Below are 19,899 nucleotides of genomic sequence, written 5' to 3'. Positions count from 1 at the left end.
TGTTTGTTTTTGGGCGAAAGGGTATATTCCCCATATTTGTTATTAGGTCCAGGATCTGATGATGGAAACCTTGAGAAATCTCAAAAATTGTAAGCATAGATAAGGTTATAACTTGACACTCAGATGTATGTCTGATAACACTATGAAACAGTAACTATGTAACTATGAAACTAGTAACTATGAAACAGTAAAGGTAACAGTAAAGGTAACAGTAAAGGTAAAGGAGACCAGAGAAGGTCGAGGGAACTCGACAACCGAACTTCTCTCGTCTACATCTCCTTCACTGTTGCAGAGGCCTCGTAAATACGAATAATATAAGCACAAACACGAGAAAGTTTAAATATTCAGTTGTCGAGTTCCCTCGACCTTCACTGGTCTCCATCATCAGGTCAGCTCAAAGCCTTCACTGTTGAATAGTGCTACCAGGCAAACACCTGAGTGATAAGATTTCAACCTATGTATTTCTGCAACTTTCGAAAGTCGCCCTCGATTTCTCAAGGTTCCATCATCAGATCCTGACCTGATGATAATGGGACCACCTCGGAAGTATACGCTATCAAACAAAAAAAGAATCATCAAAATCGATAAATAAATGGCTGAGTAATCGCGTAACAAACATACGAAAAAATGGTCGAATTGAGAACCTCCGCTTTTTGGGAAGTCGGTTAAAAATAAGTCGGCGGCGGCCATTATTCCTTCTTGGACCAGCTTTCGATGAACAGCGAACTATTTGCCCTTTCAAACAATAAAATCGTCATAAAATTTTGCGATAACTACACCTAACTACGGCTCTCGTCAAATTGCTTTGCCGCTCAGTTAAAAAGTTGGAAGTAACGAATCGCCATTAAGTTTGGCAGGTCTACAGGAATCCTGCACATAAAACACCCGAAGAAATAAATAAGTCTTCATTTGCCGTCTTCAGAAACCCTAAAAACCGAAGATTATTTTATTCCGGCTACAACGTATTTTCTACCACTGATTTTCTAGCATTTTTTTCAAAATAAATTAAGTCATTTTACTTTTCCTAATTTATTTTCAGATTATGGTAAGTATACAAAAGTGCAATTTAGTAATATTATAATATCAAATAATATAAAATTATTAAATCGATTCTTTATTTTATCGATTCGGATCATTCGATGCAAAACTTCTATCACCGTCGCCATCTTGTCTATGCGTCTTCAAATTTAAAAAAACAACTAATGTAAACAAACATGGCGAGTTCGATCAGAATTCCCGGTAATTACGATTGGATTTTAAAAAGGTATATTTCTAACGGGATGCTAAATATGAAAGGTTTGAATGCGTAAAAATAATTTAAATTTATTTAGTTATTTTATTTAGTACTCACAAATGTGGTTTGATTGGAAAGAAAATAAATATGAGCGTAAATAATTAGGAAAGCATATGACTGATTCGCAGACCCCAATTGGGGTCTAAACCGAGCTTACGGTGACATTGATGTTCAGACCCCGATTGGGGTCCGCTACGGATTTGACGGTTAAATTAGTTTGCTTAAATACTATTAGGACAAACCTATTATAATACATACAAAACCATTTATTTGGTACTTGACCCCATATCTCCATGATTTTCGGTAATTTATTGTGGAATTGATTTTATACTGTTTGGTGATAAATTTTGGTGACAAATCTACTATTTTGAAGGCAAACCCTATTATTTAAGAAACACAAAATGAATTAAATTGGTGACAGCTTAAATCATACCCTTAATTTTATTTCGTTCGTGTTTCATAAAGACTCATAGACAAATATATTTTATAGCGACGATATTTTACGGCGACGACGGCAACGCACTTGATGACTTGGTAGAGTTGATATGATTCTAGCCCCAATAAAAGCGAGGCAAAGTTGGCCGTAGTGCCCCACCACACTCTTTGTAAATATACCTCATCTCGCGCAACTTCCCGAATATCGTGGAGGCCGTTTCATTTCACCTCAGCGAAGAGAGGGTGGAGGCTGTTTATCAGTAGATTAAACAATACGGATATATGTACGGTCCGCATGCGGGAGTTGAGGAGAGATGATAAGGATTATGTAGGTAAGCGGATGTAATCCTATTCAATTATAAAAATATTTTTGCTGCATAGCACGACTGCTGGGCATGGGGCTTTGATTTTGATTCTCGGGTTGGGTTAAGAAACTTTCGTAAGGGGTCTGAAAGTCAGTGATTGAGACGCATTGGAGAGTACAGACCTACGTTACGTTAGGCCTGTGCTTGATTTCTCCCTTATTGTGGTCGATTGCCGTAACATTACAAGATGCTTATGCGTCCCCGTGCGAATCCCCATCATATACACGCAAAGCCGGAATGGGATGTTACACACACACACGAGGCATAAGGCTTGCAGAAGTTTTATCATATACATTGAAACTGCAAAAATATTTTATAACGCAATGCTATTATTCTGATCTTGGTCTTACTATATATCTGTGCTCTTAAAAATGATAATGGTCAATAGACAACTGTCACTTAATACAAACCACAAACAATTCGTAGAATTATAGGTTAGAAATTAGAAAACAACTCGTTTTTTTATTGTTTATCTCTTAAGAACTTAATTGTAATCTCATAAACTTTTAAGCGGCATCTAAGTACATTTTTACAGCAATTTTCTAAAATGCCAACATGGAATCAAATTCAGTCTCAACTTCGAAACCCAAACAATCCTGTTGTATTTTTTGATATTACAGTAGGAACTACAGTAAGTAACTTAAAAATTACAAAGTAGTCCGCAATTTCTTACCAATTACATTATCTTAAATTCCTAATTATATTTTACAGGAAATCGGGCGAATGATTTTTGAATTGTTTGCAGACGTCGTACCTAAAACTAGTGAGAACTTCAGAGAATTTTGTACAGGAGAATACAGAAGAGACGGTGTACCGCTGGGATATAAAGGAGCTACTTTCCACAGAGTCATTAAAGACTTCATGATCCAAGGTGGAGACTTTGTCAATGTGAGTAATTATTTTCAATCTGTAAGATACTATATACAGGTATATTTTATTTGCTACTATTAGTAACAAAACAGTTTTAACTGAAGATCTTTATTTCTATAAGATAACATTGTTTCAAAATTGTTTTCAGGGTGATGGTACTGGTGTCATGAGCATTTATGGAGGAAGCACTTTTGCTGATGAAAACTTTGTGTTAAAACATGATTCGCCTGGATTACTTTCAATGGCAAACAGTGGTAAAGACACAAATGGTTGCCAGTTCTTTATAACATGTGCTAAGTGTAACTTTTTAGATAATAAGCATGTTGTGTTTGGAAGAGTCATTGATGGACTACTTGTAATGAGAAAGATTGAAAATGTGCCCACTGGGCCCAATAATAAACCTAAAATACCTGTCACAATATCACAATGTGGGCAAATGTAAATAAAATGCTGTTGACAGTACTTAACGTTTACTTTTTTTTTGGTAACAATATTGGAAGCTCAGCTTCACCATAAAAACATTCATAAATGTTATCATTTAATCACAATCACAATAATAAAATACACAAATAATCACAATAAATAATCTTCATTCCACAATTAATTAAGGACTAGTCCATGTTTTGTCAACTTTTATCTGCGCTATTGACTAATAAATTTCTTGGTGGTATTGAAGCAGGTCCATACCGTCTGGCAACTTCTTTGATGAAAGCGCCCTCCATCTGTCGAGCAACTTGGTCAAAGAATAAATTCGATAAATGTGAGTGGAAAGCTGAGCGGAATTCAAAGGTTATCTGGAAATCTATCACACAGGATTGCTGTTCCCTTTTGAGCCCTGGACTAAATCTCCAAAGAGTTAACATATGATGAAAGAGCTTGCCGTCGAGACATTCTGCTTTCACTAGATGTGGCTTTAGTAAGGTCACATTTGAGGTGTAGGACTCGTTTATTGGAGGAAAACCAATGATTAAATCTGCTTGAAGGTTACGAGGATTCCTCTTTGAAACTATAGATTTCTTACACCATGGGAGAAAGTTGCAGTAGTTTTCAACATCTGAGACAACTTCAAACATTTGATCCATAGTATGTCTGAAAATTCATAAAACAACAAATACATTATATGATGCAATATTTGTCAATAAGATGTAATAGGAGATTAGATTTATATTTTAGAAATGTTAGCTCTCAGGATATCACTTCTGTTAAATTACTGTAGAATGATTAAGTAATAAATCTACTTAGGAAGTATTGAAATATTATTTTTATCATGTTTTCAGCTATCATTCCTGATTACAGTGATAACACATGATGTTAATCTTTATAAATAATATATACTTAGTTCAAAACAAGTGTTCCATCAAGTTATGTTAAACATATACAACCACTGAATTGTAAATAATTGTGATGGAAGGGATTATGTAAATGCTCTTCAAATAATTTTGAATAAGATAAATCCAACATTCTACTAGACATTAATATTTGATGTGAAATAATGAATAATGCTGTAGCAAGATTGTTTTCAGTTTTTACTTGAATGTAAACAAATTGTTTTTACACCACCTGTAGTAACATAATTAGTGGGAACATAACTATATTTAGTAGGAAATAGTAACTTACCCCACAAGCTGCCTCCCGCGATATTCGCGGGTCCTGGCATTTTGAGGAAAACTCAGGAAGGTTCGTTTCTGTTGTTCATTGCCATGGCATTGACATCCAATTTCGCCTAAATGTCTATTTACGTAATGACCCTGAAAACTACAGGAAGAGATTAGAAATATTTTAAACAACACACAGTAGCCAAGAAAATCATTCCAAGTAACTAAGCAATCTAATAAAAACCTGGAAAAACAAGGTGTGACAGAAAATACATTAAAATGTAAACTTACTTGAAGAAAACATGTTTCGAAAAGAGAATTCTAGGACCACTTTTAAAAACGATTTTTGACAAAACCATTTTATATTACAATTTAAAATCAAAAAACCTACTATAACCTTGCGAATTAGCTACTTAAAGCATTTTAACTAGAATTCTATCTGTTCTTTTTGAAGAAAAATATTCCCAATTTCCACAGCCACTTCCGACTTTTCGCGAATTTTACCCTTGGACCTGTCATAAAATATGACATTTAGCATTGACAACTAGCTAACTGTCATCATTGCCAGCCTCACCAGCTTATGTCGATTTCGTAATAATTATAAATGCTGTAATCTAAAAGTTTTTTTAATATTGACGAATAAAAATATTTTGATTCCGATTGCAGTTATAATAAGCTAAAATAATGTAGTTTGGAGTCACGCGAACGTAGCTAGTACCTAGCCTTTTCCCATTCATGTTCGGTTCGGTTGGTGAACTAGAATTACTGCTGCAAAATTCTTGGTGTTGCTGTCACGAATATGTCAACTGTCATGTCACAGATGTTCATAGTCTGTCAAAATTAGCGTTGTCAACCTTAGTTTCATGAACACGTGTGGATACATTAATGTTGAGCATGCTTACATTTTACTGCTAAATAGTCATAGTATTAATAGTTTTGTGTAAACAGGCTAATTGAATAGTCAAGCAGTAAATATTTGTGTCGTAGATTAATTTATCATGGGTCGCAAAGCAAAATTTGATGAAACTAAGAAGGTGAAAAAAGGACCCGGCAGAAAAGCTCGAAAGCAACCTGATCCAGTGTTCAAGAAGGAACTGTGTAAGTAAATCCATAATAATGGTACTAAACGTCAGTTTTCAACGGATGAACGTCCAAGACGACCCACTGACCGTAGTGGACGTTGTTTGATAGAAATCACATTTTTTATCATAAATAATCATCATAAACGTTCAACGATCCCCACTGACCATGCTTTATGCTCTACAATATTATTTACTTTACAATGTTATCTACGCAAAAATAATTTTGATATACCCAGTGTATCTCATAATAAATTAAATTACCAGCACTTGTGGAATCCATGAAAATCTTCTACAAGCCCTACTAATTATTTTGTAAATTCAACCACCTTTCAGTCTAGAGTTATATTGATTGGTTAATATACCCAAAAATGTTTCTTTCTTAGATTATTCATACCAAGCATTGTATGTATGTTTATGTAGCATAAAGCTTGAACTTGCGGATTCTTTCTGCTTTGTATCAACAAACCTTTCACTAGTGGTTAACAAGGTATATCCAAAGTTACTTTTTTAATCCAACATAAACAAATATTATTCATAAATATCAAACAGCAACAACTTATCTATAAATAAGTCTAAATAAGTATATTTGAAAATGTATAGAATACACAAAAGTTACCTTATGTTACTAAGTTGCAACTTGCAACATATTGCTTCATAAAATTGACTCAGCTGTGGTCCTAGCATTTCTTGATAATTTTTTTCTGGACCAAATAGAAAGTGGTATTACATACTAATCTAGTTAAAAACTCTTTCGCTTTTACAAATTGCAGTAAAAGATGATGATACAGTTGAAAAGAAGCTTACTCATAGACAGAAGCAAAGAGCAGCAAAGAGAGCAAAGAAGAAGGCAGAAATAGCAGAAAAGAGGAAAGCACTAAAACAAGCAAAGAAGAATGTTGCAAAACAAACTGAGGTTACAGTCGCTGACGAAGAGGAGAACAGTTCAGATGAAGAAACTGCACAGGGTAAACAACTAATTCTGATTAAATATATTAAATTACTAGCCGTTTTCCTGCGGTTTCACCCACATCCCATGGGAACTACTGCCCGCACCGTGATAAAATATAGATGTTACTCGCAGATAATATAGCTTTCTAATGGTGAAAGAATATTTAAAATCGGTCCAGTAGTTTTTGAGTTTATCCATGACAACCAAACAAACAAAGTTTTCCTCTTAATAATATGTAGGATTAGGATTAATTTATGATAAGTTGCACCATGTAACTATGACGATAACTAAACCAATTTCAGTTGTCATAATTTCAATTTGACCAATGGGTGGCATGTACTGCTTAGTTATGGTTTGGTTACCATTAAAGTTAAATGGTGTAAGTGTAAGATTAGGTACATAGTAGTTACATAGTCTGCTGGCAGTTCTGTGTTATAGTTCGGCCGTTCAGAGAATGCGTTCCTGACACCTATCAGTTAGTCACGACTAGTGATGGGCACAACATAACACTGAGTTCGTTACCGTTCCTCCAAAATGAACCGCCGAATTATTTTAAGATTATTTTCGTTTTAAATTGGCGGAATCATTTAAATTTTTATTTTAGTTATTTAAGTGGAAACCAAAAAAAGGTAATATTCATATAATAAAATTTATTCTTTGTTACAAAGTTACAATTTCTATGCAATAAAGTAAGTACATTGAATTGAATGTGCGTACAGAATATTAATCAGACTCCGATTCGCTTGAGGAGGTGGTGTCTTCATCATCATCTTCCCCTACATGTATAATTATATTATTATCAATAACAGAATCAATCCTGATATCTCGGTTAAACGAAAGCCGGGTAATCAAATAAAAACAGATCGAAAACACTTGAAAAACGTGGTCTATGCGCACGAAACGACAACAGACGACTGTTTTAGCGTCACAAAATGGCGGCCCATAACGCCATTTGGGGTTAACATTTTTAATCTAAGTATAAAAATGCGGTTTGGTCATAGTTTTATTTTTATATTTCATAAAAGTTATAATTAAATCTTATAGTCCATTATTTTCCAATTCTTAAAAAGAAAAACAAAACGTATTATTTTATATTATAACTGTATAAGAACAGATCACGATACTTGCCTGTTATTTTTAGCACAGCACTACAAAATATAAACCGCTGACATAACCTTGTAATTGCGCAGTAGAGATTTAGAAAAATATTGTTTACCAAGTTATTTGACACTCAGTTTGGACCAAAATTATAACATTCATTGATTATTGATATAATAATGTTGTTTTAAATTTATTTCATCAATTGTTAAAACGGTAAACAATCAGCAAAAATTTTTTATCGTAACTGCAACGCCATTACAAAGTTACGTCGTCAGTTCAATCGCGATGTGTCAGGAACGCATTCTCTGAACGGCCGAACTATAGTATTGATCATTAGAAAAGCTGGTTCTTCCCGAATGATGAAAAACTATTTTGAATGTTCTATGTAGAATTAAATGTATTGTTAGAATTTTTACATACACTTACAAAAAACTGTATAAAAATCATTGATCAAAAAGTTTTTTCTGTCTTGTAGGTTACACTGATGACAATAAAGAATGGTTGAAACCTAAACAGAAGAAGAAACAGAAAGGCAAAGCAGCTAAGGAAGAAACAGAGTCTGAGGAAGATGATGACAGTGGACATGAAGATGATAGTGATGATGATGATGATGATCAGGAGTCTGAAGTTGAAGACGATTCGGACGATGAACCTGCAGGAAAGAAGAAAGCTGGAAAAGAAAAGTATAAGGTTTGTATTTTTATTCTTCTTAAAAGCAACAATGAGATTGATCTTGATATAACACATTAGTTAATAAATTAATTACGGTCGTGTCTGCACAGGCGATTGGCTTGCTTGGTGCCCAGATCCTAGTGGGCTACAAAAAATATCACAGATCTTTACACATACATTTAAAAAACATTTTGTTTTCACTAAGCCTACTTTTGCCGACATGGCCTTATCGTTTTAGGGTTTTAAAATTTATGTGACTATCAGCAATATTAATTTCAACAGGATGTGATTAAGATTAATATTTAATAATTATTTTTAGGTTGGAACTTTGGATGATTTATTCAAAGATTCAGATAATGATGAAAATGGTGATGTGACATCAGAAGATGAGGGTGCAGCCAGTGGTGGTAAATTAGAATATGACTCCGACTCCAGTGCAGCAGATAAAGACAGTGATGATGATGAAGATGATGATGACGACATGTTGCCCATAGAAAAAGCAAATTTGAAATTAAAGAAGAAACAAAAAGTTGACAAAAAGCTAGCTGATGAGGAAATGCAACTAAATATCGCTAAACAAGATGTCTTTGCATTCCCATCTGAAGAAGAACTACAAAATCCAGCAAGTCTACAGGATGTTCATCAAAGAATCAAAGATGTTGTAACGGTCTTAGGTGATTTTAATCGTTTGAAAGAAGAAAACAGGTCCCGCTGTGAATACACTGATCTGCTTCTGAAGGATCTTTGCACATATTACAGTTACAATGAATTTCTTATGGAAGTACTAATGCAAATTTTCCCTGTACAAGAACTAGTTGAATTTTTGGAGGCTAGTGAGGTTGCGCGTCCTGTTACTATAAGAACTAACAGTCTTAAAACTAGGAGGCGAGATTTAGCTCAGGCTCTCATCAACAGAGGAGTGAATCTAGACCCTGTTGGCAAGTGGAGTAAAGTAGGTCTTGTAGTGTACAGTTCCACTGTTCCAATTGGTGCCACTCCCGAATATTTAGCTGGTCATTACATTTTACAAGGTGCCTCCAGCTACCTGCCAGTAATGGCTCTAGCCCCACAAGAGAATGAGAGGATATTGGACATGTGTGCAGCACCAGGTGGCAAGGCGTCGCATATCGCAGCCATCATGAAGAATACGGGAACACTATTCGCTAATGATGCTAACAAAGAGAGAACAAAAGCTATTGTCGGCAACTTCCACAGGTTAGGTGTGGTGAATGCAGTTATCTGTAACCATGATGGAAGAGAGTTCCCTGACGTCATGAAGGGCTTTGATAGAGTGTTATTGGATGCTCCTTGTACTGGGACAGGGGTCATAGCTAAAGATCCTAGCGTGAAGACTACTAAAGATCAGAAAGATATTCAGAGGTGTTTTAACATACAGAGACAGCTTCTTCTTGCTGCCATTGACTGTTGCAGTGCAAAGTCAAGTACTGGTGGCTACATTGTTTACTCAACATGTTCTATTCTGCCTGAAGAGAATGAATGGGTAGTGAACTATGCTCTGAAGCGTAGAAATGTAAAGTTAGTGCCCACAGGACTTGACTTTGGCACTGAAGGATTTGTTAAGTACAGACACCACAGGTTCCATCCTTCATTGAAACTGACCAGAAGGTTTTACCCTCACACACATAATATGGATGGTTTTTATGTCGCCAAGTTCAAGAAGTTTTCGAATGTTATTGTAAGTATAGCTTCACATAAACATAATATAAAACATATTGATGTAAGTTAGACACTAATATAAAATTTTTACTAATTGCAGCCTGAACCATTCAAAGACGAAGATGATGAAGAAATTGAGCCGAAAACAAATGAAGAAGCAACAGAAAATGGAGATGTTCAGTCTGAAGATGAAAAAGAAGAGAAACAAACACAAAAGAAGAAACAGTCGCCAGTTAAAAGATCAGCCCCCTCAGATAATGCTCAGCCACAAAAGAAGAAAAGCAAGCCCAGTGCGCAACCAAAGTAAGTTTACATCATTTACAAAATTTATATTGCCGTATCTAAGGAAGTCAATATATTACTCCATATTCTTTCTTCATACAATATATTAATAGTGTTGTCTTTCCTTTACAGACCTGCAAGCACTCAACAAGTAACGAACCAAGTCAATCCTCAGCCCACTGAAAATAATAACCAAAAGAAAAAGAAAAACCGTAAAAACAAAAAGAAGAAGCAGAACACTGAGAACTCTAATAATGTACCGGCTCCTAACAGCAATGGCCCAGAAAAATCTGTGAAACCAAATGTTACACAAAATCAAAACAAGAAAAGCAAACAAGCAGTAAATACACCTCAAAAGGTGGATAATAACAAGAGCAGTCCTAAACCACCACAAAGTAAATCTGATGCAGTACACACAAATCAAAGTCCGAATAAGAAGAAAAAGAAGAATAAAAACAAACAAGGTGCAACTCCTCCAAAACAAGCTAAAGAGACTCCACAAGCTATAAGCAAAAATGAAGATAAAATCACTGAACAAGTTGCAGTGGCCGCTGCTCAGAAATTAAAAGGCAAACTCAATAAGAAGAAGAAGCAAATAGGTCAAATAAATCCCAATAAAGAAAAAGCGCCGGCAAATGCCCAAGGAGCTGGAAAGAAATTTAAGAAGAATAAGTAAAATGTTATCTTAGGTAAGATATAAAGTCGATGTTATTTTGATAATAAAACTGATGTTTTATCTTAGCTGGGTTTTTGATTATTTTTCCTTCCTAACTAGCCAGTTCTATACCTGAGTATTGAGATAATTACTTCACATATCGGATCGGATAGGAATTCTGTATGATATGCAACCTCTAATTTTCCCTCTCTGTGTCGTTTCTACAATTTTATTGTTAAAGCGTAAAAGTACGTTTTGAATTCTTGCTGGCCTGCGACTGCCAACCGCACACACGGTCTTTGGGAAATGGGTAGGCAGATGATGATGACGATACCATCAATAAATCATTACATTGCATAGATAATATTATGTATTTTGTCTATCAAGGTGTAAATCCACTTTTAAAAGTAACACTTCAGCAACTACTACTATTGTTATCAGGCTACTAGTACCTAATCCATTCAGTAATTTTCTTGAAAGTGTACCTAGGTAACTTACATACATCTGTTTTTTTTTTAACGACGTCAAAAATCATCAATGACCCCTCCCGCTGTGGGTTAGCAGCGGTGAGGGAGTGTCAGACTCTTACTGACTAAAAACCGTCGTGTTCCGTCATAGGCCTTTTATGTGCCAGGGCCGCGGTATCTCTTTCGAACAACCCGCAGCCCCGGCAGGCCTTGGCCCTGCTGGGCCCCGCTGGGAACTTACATACATCTTACATAGACACATAGGTACTTCTTATGTACCTAGGTAGGAAACCTCCGAATTGGGCGGAAATTTATTCTGGAGGTATGAAGATATGTTACGGCCAGCGGCCTTACAGCCCAAGCTCAACGTGCGGCGGCTACACCTAGGTTTGATCGGTTAGTGGCTGCAGCTCTATGTACCTACGTGTAACCGGACTTATTGGGCTAAACTTATTTGTATCCTCTTATCTTCGATTAGGAACAGGTGTAGTTTTCATTATAGCGTAAGTGTAGTCGTGTAAGGCCGGTTACATCAATCTGTAGCCGGGTAAAACTAGGTGTAGCGGTAGCCCTAGCTACACACCGGCACTTAGGGCTTTAGCCATACCTAACAAATAGGTTAAGTATTTCATTTTCTAGGCTCTATGTCGTAAAAATGTGATATACAAATTTTACAGCGCTTTCACACTAGCAGATTTTCCGAGCGATACGGGCGACCAAACAATTGAGAACTGCAGGTGAGAAAGATGACGTTTAAGATTGATCGACAGTTTTTCGCCGGTTGGAATGTGTCGCGCGTACTTACCTATAGGTCTGTTGTTCGGTTTTGTTACGCGCGAAATAAAAATAAATAATAAACGCGTAAAATCCGCCAGTGTGAAAGCGCTGTTAGACCTGTTAAGAACTCAAAATAAGGCCTTCCTATCAGTATTTTTTGTGGTAGCGGTAGTCATACAGTGATCTAATCACTGTTTAAAAAAAAAACGTAAATAAACATTAATAGGGAGTTAAGGGAGTCATTCAAAAACCTATTGTTTTTATGAAATGGAATTTTACGGAACAACCTGTATAAACCAAATATGTGCCTGTTTAAAATTAACATTTAAATAAAAAACAGATATTAGCAATCTAAAAATATCTAATTACACTCTTCTGATTCATTCATAACATCATCTTTAAAGTAACTCTAAAATCATAGTTTACGTATGTAGGTATACTTTTATCGTGTTTTTGTAAGATAAACAACGTGTCCTTTCGGAATGTAGGTACCATTAATGTTGGCACCTACTAGCCGAATGTTACAAGGACTTTACACGATAGCAATAATATAATAATTAAAAGTTAACTAAAAAGCTTAGATTAAACCACAACAGCTGAATGTTCAATAGCTTGTTGAGCTGGCATCTGTTTCATGTTCATAGGTCCTGAAGTTTTCATCAACGGTCTCATAATCTGCGTAAGAACAATTTACAGAACTTTCTTTGGACACATGTATTAATTGGCTCTGTTCAAATCTTTCTTGCTCGTCCTTAAGATGTTTCTCATGTGCTTTTATATTATCACTGTATTTTGTCAATCTGTCTGCTAGGTAAGCAACAGGATCATGTGGTTGGTGTATAACTACCTCAGCTATGCATTTTTTTAGCGCTTCGCCAACCATATGTTTTAGGTATATATTTTCTTCCATAGTCATCGGCTGGGTTGGACACGATTCGTAATGGAATGTTTCAGTATGAATTTTTACTAAATTACCTAAGCCATCGTGTTCATATTCTTCTGTCGAATTTTCTTCACAGTATATATGACGTCCCTCTTCGGTAATATAATATCGACCCAACCAGTCGTAGAAATATTCAATACCATCTTTTTCTTCCTGAACTTTTACAAGATACCCAAACTTACTTAACATATATTCACTAGCCCCATCGTGATCTTTATAAATTCTTTCTCTTCTATCATTTATGTAATATCTGCCGCACGAATCATAGAAATAAACATGTTTTTCGTCATCTTTTAGTGGGACTAGTATTTCATTTTCATTTAATTGATACAAAACCCCTTCTTTTACCCCTGTGTAAATTTTTCTCCCATATTTGTCTACTGTAAAAATTCCTTTTTCGTCAGAAAATACTTCTTTAAAATCTGCAACACTCAATATAGAAATAATTGATTCATGATCATGTTCAACAATTGCACTATTCCAAAGATGTATTAGTTTTTCAACAAGACGGCAACGATCACGAGGTGGTAGCAAATGATTGAAGATACGATCATCTTTATTGGAAATGGTACTTTCAAGTGCATCTGGATCACCATAGTTTTTCATCGCCGATTTTATATTTTCTAGTGATTGTAAGCGTTCTTCTAAAAATGTAGTTTTGTGTTTCAAAGCCATTAAAGCAGAAGAATGTTGACCCTTTAGGCGATTTATTCGTGTTTCTAATCCTTTAATTTTTTCAATGATTTTTGAAATTTCTAGTTCGTTAATCGAGCTTAATCGAATTGCAGAAGTTAACACGCGACCCTTAACATGGATTAGTTCTGCTACTTTTTGAGCTTCTGGAGAGGGATCAGCAGCTACTTCATCAATGATGTCTTTTAATGTCTTAGTTAGGTCATTAGCGGAAAGAGGGACATTAAAGTTAAGTACTTTACAGAAGTCTGCTCCTAAATCATCGTTTAGTTTATCCAACCAATGCAAAAGTTCTTCTACTTCATCATTAATTCTAAGATGGTATTCGTTTTCATCAACCTGACTGCTTATATAATGTTGTTTCTCAATCAGGGCAGTAACGACAACTTCTTTCATGTCTCTTGCAATTGTTAAATCAGATTGCATTAGCTGACTTTCTTCAAAAGATATAACGGAATTAAACTTGGTTATGTACTGCTTAAGATCTGAATATCTCTGTCGGGTACATTCTATGGTGAAATCCACTGCTTTGAGAATATCGTCTCGGGGGGTTTCCTTAATCTTGCTTTTGAACTGCTCTATTTCCAGTACATCTTCCAACCATTTCAAATGACAAGAAGAAATAATTTCTGCAATATTTTCGGCTGGCGCTTTATCCAGTAAAGCTTGATGGATACTTGTATAGGTTGCGAAAATGTTTTTGGCATAATCATTGTGTGTAAATAATATCACCGGACTTACGAAAGATTGTTGAATTTCTCTAGTGATGGTGAATAAAAATGCTATCCCTTCATGTTTATTCATGCTATTTGTGATAATAATTATATAATTTTATAAAAATATAATGATAACAAACGTTGTGTAAGATAAGAAAATTATGTCATTATATTTGACAAAAAATACGCGCCATAGATATAATTCAAATTCTGTCATAGATTGGTAATATGAGACTGCTTTAGGTCTATCAACGATAGAGAAAATAGTACCTATACCTACCTATGTTCTATGTCTTTGTGTCAGACCCCCGTTTTTCTGTGTTGATTTTTTCTGTAAAAGTACTTTCCCATTTTTGAATGCCCCCGGTATTCAATTATTTAGGCTTATGCCAACGAAAACTCAAAATTATTTTAATGTATTGTATTATCAATAGGTACTAATTATAAAGAAACGTTTGTTTGTACCCTAAAGGCTTCGAAAATACTGAACTGATTTGAAAAATTATTTCACTGTTGGAAAGCTAAAGTATTCCTGAGTAACATAGGCATATTTTTAATCCCGGTACGGAAATAATTTTATCTAGGAAACAGTGCAATTGCTGCTTCAGTACTACAACAATATATATACTATTATTAATTTGAGGTGCTGATGAAACGTAGGTACTTATTTCAAGTCCATAACTTGCATTGAGCTTTTGTGGTTACAAGTGTGGCCACAAAGGCTTTAAAGAACCTTAAACAGATTTTTTTTTATAAAAACAGGTCCTAAGTGTGTATTTATGAATGTTTGCAAATAAAAGTGCAGCATAAATGATTCCGTAGAACGGGCATGGCAAGTTGAAGGTTTGAGGATAAATGACAAGGGCTGGGAGCTTCCCCGTGGCCAGGGCGGCGACCGTTGCTACGGCGGCGTAGCTCGGCTCCTTAATGAAAAGCGTGGCCCGCGCAGCCCCGCGCCCCCGCGCCCCGCGCCCCGGCGGAGGCTGCCGCCAGTAGCCCGCGGACCGCGCTCTCGACGACACACGCGCATACGCTCCTGTCTCTCACCTACACCTATCTATCACTGTACGTCAATATTACTATTACTTTATAATTAGAAAGTGAATGTTCTTCATATAAATTCGCATTTGAGTGCTTGTTTCATACATAAAACTGTGCTACGGACGAGTTGACCGGAAGAGGCTGAAACGGAGGCAGGAAGCGAGTAGGGTGGGACGCGGCTTTGTTCGCGGCGTACTACGCCCGTGACGGAGGCTGTACGCGCAGCATCCGCCCGCTCGCCATGTTGCCTCCCTACCCGCGCGGTGCAACCCAAACCTACCGAGCCCATTTACGATTCCTACTTGTAAATCGACAACCGGAAAATTTGATTAACATCTTTATTAGATAAATATTGCTTACTCTTTCATGATACTGTTTTGATATTTGATAGTAGACACTGAATATTATGCAAACCAGGAGTAGACTTTTAAAATTAACGTTAGCTACAGCGGAAGTTAACTTAATGGAAATAATTATTATATTTGATTGATTTCAACTTGAAGTATTATTACTTCACTTTCAGTGCAGTGACATAACGTTGAATAGCACACAATACTTAACTGGTTAAACTTGCGTGCTATACTGGATAAAGGAGTAAGCTGACTGATTAGATGGCTATACATCACACCGTGTTTGATGGTTCTACATTTAATAATTTAGGTCTTTGATCTTAATAATTAGGATTTTGTCATTTGCTTACGCATTTAAGTAGGTAACAGCGAATCGCAGCATATGCACAATGCACATAGCTAATTCCGCGTTCTAAGATCATTTCATCGGTTTAGGTAATCTCACAATATTTCCTTCCAATAAATCTAGGCAGATGATATCATTGGGGCGGAAAGCACTATTTTAATACTTATTTGACTTGAGAAAAATCAATTAAGTATTACCTGAACATTTAAATATTTTCTTTTTTAGAAAATATAAAAAAAGTTACGATCGTTCTTGACATCACTTGACTTGACCTTTTGATTTCCTATGTCTATAATTAAAAATGCTGACCGTGACGCGCGTAGGGTTCAATCGAAATATTGTGTAAATGGTTCGAAAATACAAACTGTCATTGTAGTCAACTATTACTACATTATAACGCTTCCTTATTTTTGTATTAGACCCCGAGTTTTCTTAGAGGACTGGATCGAGGAGGTCAGATAGGCAGTCGCTCCATAAAGCACTAGATACTCAGCTGCATCCGGTTAGGCTGGAAGCCAATATCCCCATCTATATTGGCTTAAGGAGATGATGAGAGTACCATTTCAAATCTTTCACGCGCATAAACTAGCTTAATTATTTCCCCTGAAAACTTGTGTCAATACTAAACGATGCGGCCATTTTCGTGGTTTCAACGGATGACAGACATACATACTAGACTCACAAGACATACAAATATTCGCATTTACGATATCAAAAAAGATTACAAGACGGTGTGACTTCGTTACATATTTTCCCGAGGAATGAAAAACAAAGTGCGGGTGAAATTAGCCATAACAAAACAAGTTGATTTATTACTACGCGTTTTACACTGATATCGACGCGTACGGGGTCATTTAAATAATAATACATATGTAGCTGTATTTAGTCCGTAGACTTTGCAAAACAGGTATTCATTTTCTAGACGGATTTTCCTTATAACGATAAGTTTTTCATTTATAATTTTCAATATAAAAATGTCTGCTAGTTATTGTTTAGTCTCGGTATACTCAAAACGGAGGGTATTTTGTACCAATCGTAAGGGATAACCTACGTTAGTTTATCTAGCTATCTCTAAGCTTATTTAAAACCTGGATCTTAAATGAAGTTAATGAATAATTTTGGTTTTCAATGGGAGGTATGAGAGAGAAGTAATTTAAAAATATATATGCTATATTTGTTCTGTCTTTTCTATTTTAATAATACCAATTGAAGACCCAGCGTTTAGGTATATTAGTTTACCTAAAATATTCGCATCACTTTCGCTTTGTTTAAATCAGCTGATTATAAACATTACGCAAGCTGCGGTTCACAAGGAAATTGTTATGGACCTTCGGTAATCAGTAACGGGCAATGGAGTTACATACTTGTTCCATTACTTTGTACTGCATCATTATTTACTTGATATTTATAGCATGCGTAAGTGTTAGACCATGGAGAGTTCATAACACGTCTAAATAACTTAGTTAGTAGTATTATAAAAAAATAATAATGTTCTGTATATTATTTAAAACATAATATGAATAAATTCAATGTCACCACTTTCTCAAATTAGCAAAAGAATCAGATGAATAAATATATTTGTAGTGCGTTGATTACTATATCATTTACATAATAAATGCCATCTCTATTGCATAAATTAGGTATCAGCTATTTCGGTGATTCCATTTCTACTCTATGGATTAGATCTGCAACAATAATAATTAATAATATATTCTCAACTGCCACATTAATCGTTCTATCATTGCGTTAGCGTAATCGGTCTATGAATATTTAATCGACATAGTCTTGTACAAAATTGCATAAAGACTTGCTTATATTATTTACAACACCAAGTCTGAGGACCTGAGGCTCCCGATATCCGGAATGTAAGGAGTTTCTGCTTAAAAGAACTAGTATAATGTTAGTTAATTCCGCTTAACGGTGACTCGGAAACATTGACAACTTTGTTTCGAACGTATGCTTTCTAATGACGACTTCCTCTATCGTTAAGATCGGTATTGATGAAACAGCATAAAGAAAGGTGATTAATTTTGTATTTTATGTGCGTAAGTGCTTTGGTTGGTATTACTTGCATCATTAAAGACTCACAAGTCTTCATTAGATAATGAAGAGCCGCTGAACACTGCAAACTAAACTGTCAGCCAATAGTTGGCCGGATACCTGATCATAGACATGTGCCTATCATACATCTTCAAGCCTCTTCATGAGCCCGAATCAGACTACATATCGGTATACTAAAAGCTTGCAGTGTGCGGGAGCTGTAATATATTTTTTATCTATTTTACTACGACGCTACCTTAAAATCTCTATGTACTTATTTAATTAGAGCAAAAAATCTTGCCATGACAACAGCGAGAGCGTTCAAATGTTATCTTATACGAAGATATATCTAAGAAAACATGATAATTGTCTCAGTTTCTATCGCGATGTTAAACAATGCTGGTCTCGTATCACTTTCTCGGTCCACGACCGCACTTTGGCAATCACAAGTAGTAACAAATGTTTATTGACAACGTATTGTTATTCTCCTCAGTTTTGTATTCCGGTTGAGGACTCGTCTCTCGCCTCTTCGATGCAATCTATACTAATATTATAAAGCTGAAGAGTTTGTTTGTTTGAACGCGCTAATCTCAGCAACTACTGGTCCGATTTGAAAAATTCTTTCAGTGTTAGATAGCCTATTTATCGAGGAAGGCTATAGGCTACAGGGCTATAGGCTTTTATCCGGGTTCGTGCACAGGTTTCCACGGGATGCGGGTGAAACCGCTGGCAGAAGCTAGTTTCTGATGAAATTGCATCGATGTCCGAAGTTTTGGAGTGAATCCAGCGGATCCTTGAGGTTATTCCACAACTGGTTCATTGATATTTAAAGGCAATTTGCATGCGATGCGCTTGCTAAATCTGGTCTGAGCCCAATCGAAAGCGAATCTTAAGTTATTTGCATTATTTTTTATTCATGAATATTTAATTACTTTGTTATAACCAATTTAATTTCAATTTATTTATTGGAGCAAATGACACTATGAAGAATATTCATACACTTGTTGTCGCAAAATTCAATGGCGATCCGTGTCTAAATTCGCGCATGTCACTCATACCTCCCCCCAAACTCTGCCACCCCCAGTTACCTAAAAATGTTTTCTGCGCGAGGACTCGCGCTATGTTCCGTAACGACAAAAACTTTACTATACAATTATACTATGCATAAATTCTTTTCAGATTTTATATAGATTCTTTAACACGTAAATCCAGTTTCCCCTAAGTCTAAAAATAGACCATGTGTCACAGAACACATGGTTAGAATTGAAACTAAAACTGGATAGTAAAGTAAGAGAGAAAGAATGTGAGATCTGCGAGATTCATCGGGCATTTCCTGTTGTTGTCAATTCACCGTCTTGTTTACGCTGAAGTAATTCTTTTGTGCTCCGACCATACTGGGCAATATTTTTGAATGATGAATAGTATTTTTTATTGCGTTATAAAAACAACGAGCGGAAGCCAACGGCTCTGAATTCAGAGGTACGCATAAATAAATGGTATTTTCGAGATATTTAAACACGCATTGATGTGAGTTTAATAAATAAATACG

General features: G+C 35.7%; 4 protein-coding genes across 5 annotated transcripts in view; 3 read left to right on the top strand and 1 right to left on the bottom strand.

Annotated features, from left to right (window-relative positions):
* Nucleotides 1–2,474: 2,474 nt before the first annotated feature.
* LOC110369967 (peptidyl-prolyl cis-trans isomerase H) lies at nucleotides 2,475–3,426 on the top strand. The gene is made up of 3 exons (XM_021325634.3): nucleotides 2,475–2,725; nucleotides 2,806–2,982; nucleotides 3,113–3,426. The coding sequence occupies exons 1-3, from the start codon at nucleotides 2,642–2,644 to the stop codon at nucleotides 3,404–3,406; spliced, it is 555 nt and encodes a 184-aa protein (XP_021181309.1). The 5' UTR covers nucleotides 2,475–2,641; the 3' UTR covers nucleotides 3,407–3,426.
* Nucleotides 3,418–5,092, bottom strand: LOC110369966 (coenzyme Q-binding protein COQ10 homolog A, mitochondrial). Its single transcript, XM_021325633.3, has 3 exons — nucleotides 4,851–5,092; nucleotides 4,582–4,719; nucleotides 3,418–4,053 (listed from the first exon to the last, which is right to left on the bottom strand). Exons 1-3 carry the CDS (start codon nucleotides 4,916–4,918, stop codon nucleotides 3,591–3,593), a joined length of 669 nt encoding a protein of 222 aa, XP_021181308.2. The 5' UTR covers nucleotides 4,919–5,092; the 3' UTR covers nucleotides 3,418–3,590.
* A 299-nt stretch (nucleotides 5,093–5,391) lies between these two features.
* LOC110369925 (uncharacterized) lies at nucleotides 5,392–11,063 on the top strand. The gene is made up of 6 exons (XM_064036142.1): nucleotides 5,392–5,657; nucleotides 6,412–6,606; nucleotides 8,167–8,381; nucleotides 8,683–10,059; nucleotides 10,141–10,343; nucleotides 10,455–11,063. The coding sequence occupies exons 1-6, from the start codon at nucleotides 5,558–5,560 to the stop codon at nucleotides 10,996–10,998; spliced, it is 2,634 nt and encodes an 877-aa protein (XP_063892212.1). The 5' UTR covers nucleotides 5,392–5,557; the 3' UTR covers nucleotides 10,999–11,063.
* Nucleotides 11,064–15,499: 4,436 nt separating this feature from the next.
* Nemy (no extended memory) overlaps nucleotides 15,500–19,899 on the top strand; it is a 66,891-nt gene continuing 62,491 nt past the window's right edge. For both annotated transcript variants that reach the window (XM_021325527.3, XM_021325526.3), the window contains exon 1: nucleotides 15,500–15,638. The gene's annotated coding sequence lies outside the window, so the exon portion shown is untranslated. The remainder of the gene's footprint in view (nucleotides 15,639–19,899) is intronic.

Source organism: Helicoverpa armigera, chromosome 9 (genome assembly GCF_030705265.1).
Source record: "Helicoverpa armigera isolate CAAS_96S chromosome 9, ASM3070526v1, whole genome shotgun sequence".
Taxonomy (NCBI): domain Eukaryota; kingdom Metazoa; phylum Arthropoda; class Insecta; order Lepidoptera; family Noctuidae; genus Helicoverpa; species Helicoverpa armigera.
This window is presented reverse-complemented; position numbering and strand designations above follow the sequence as displayed.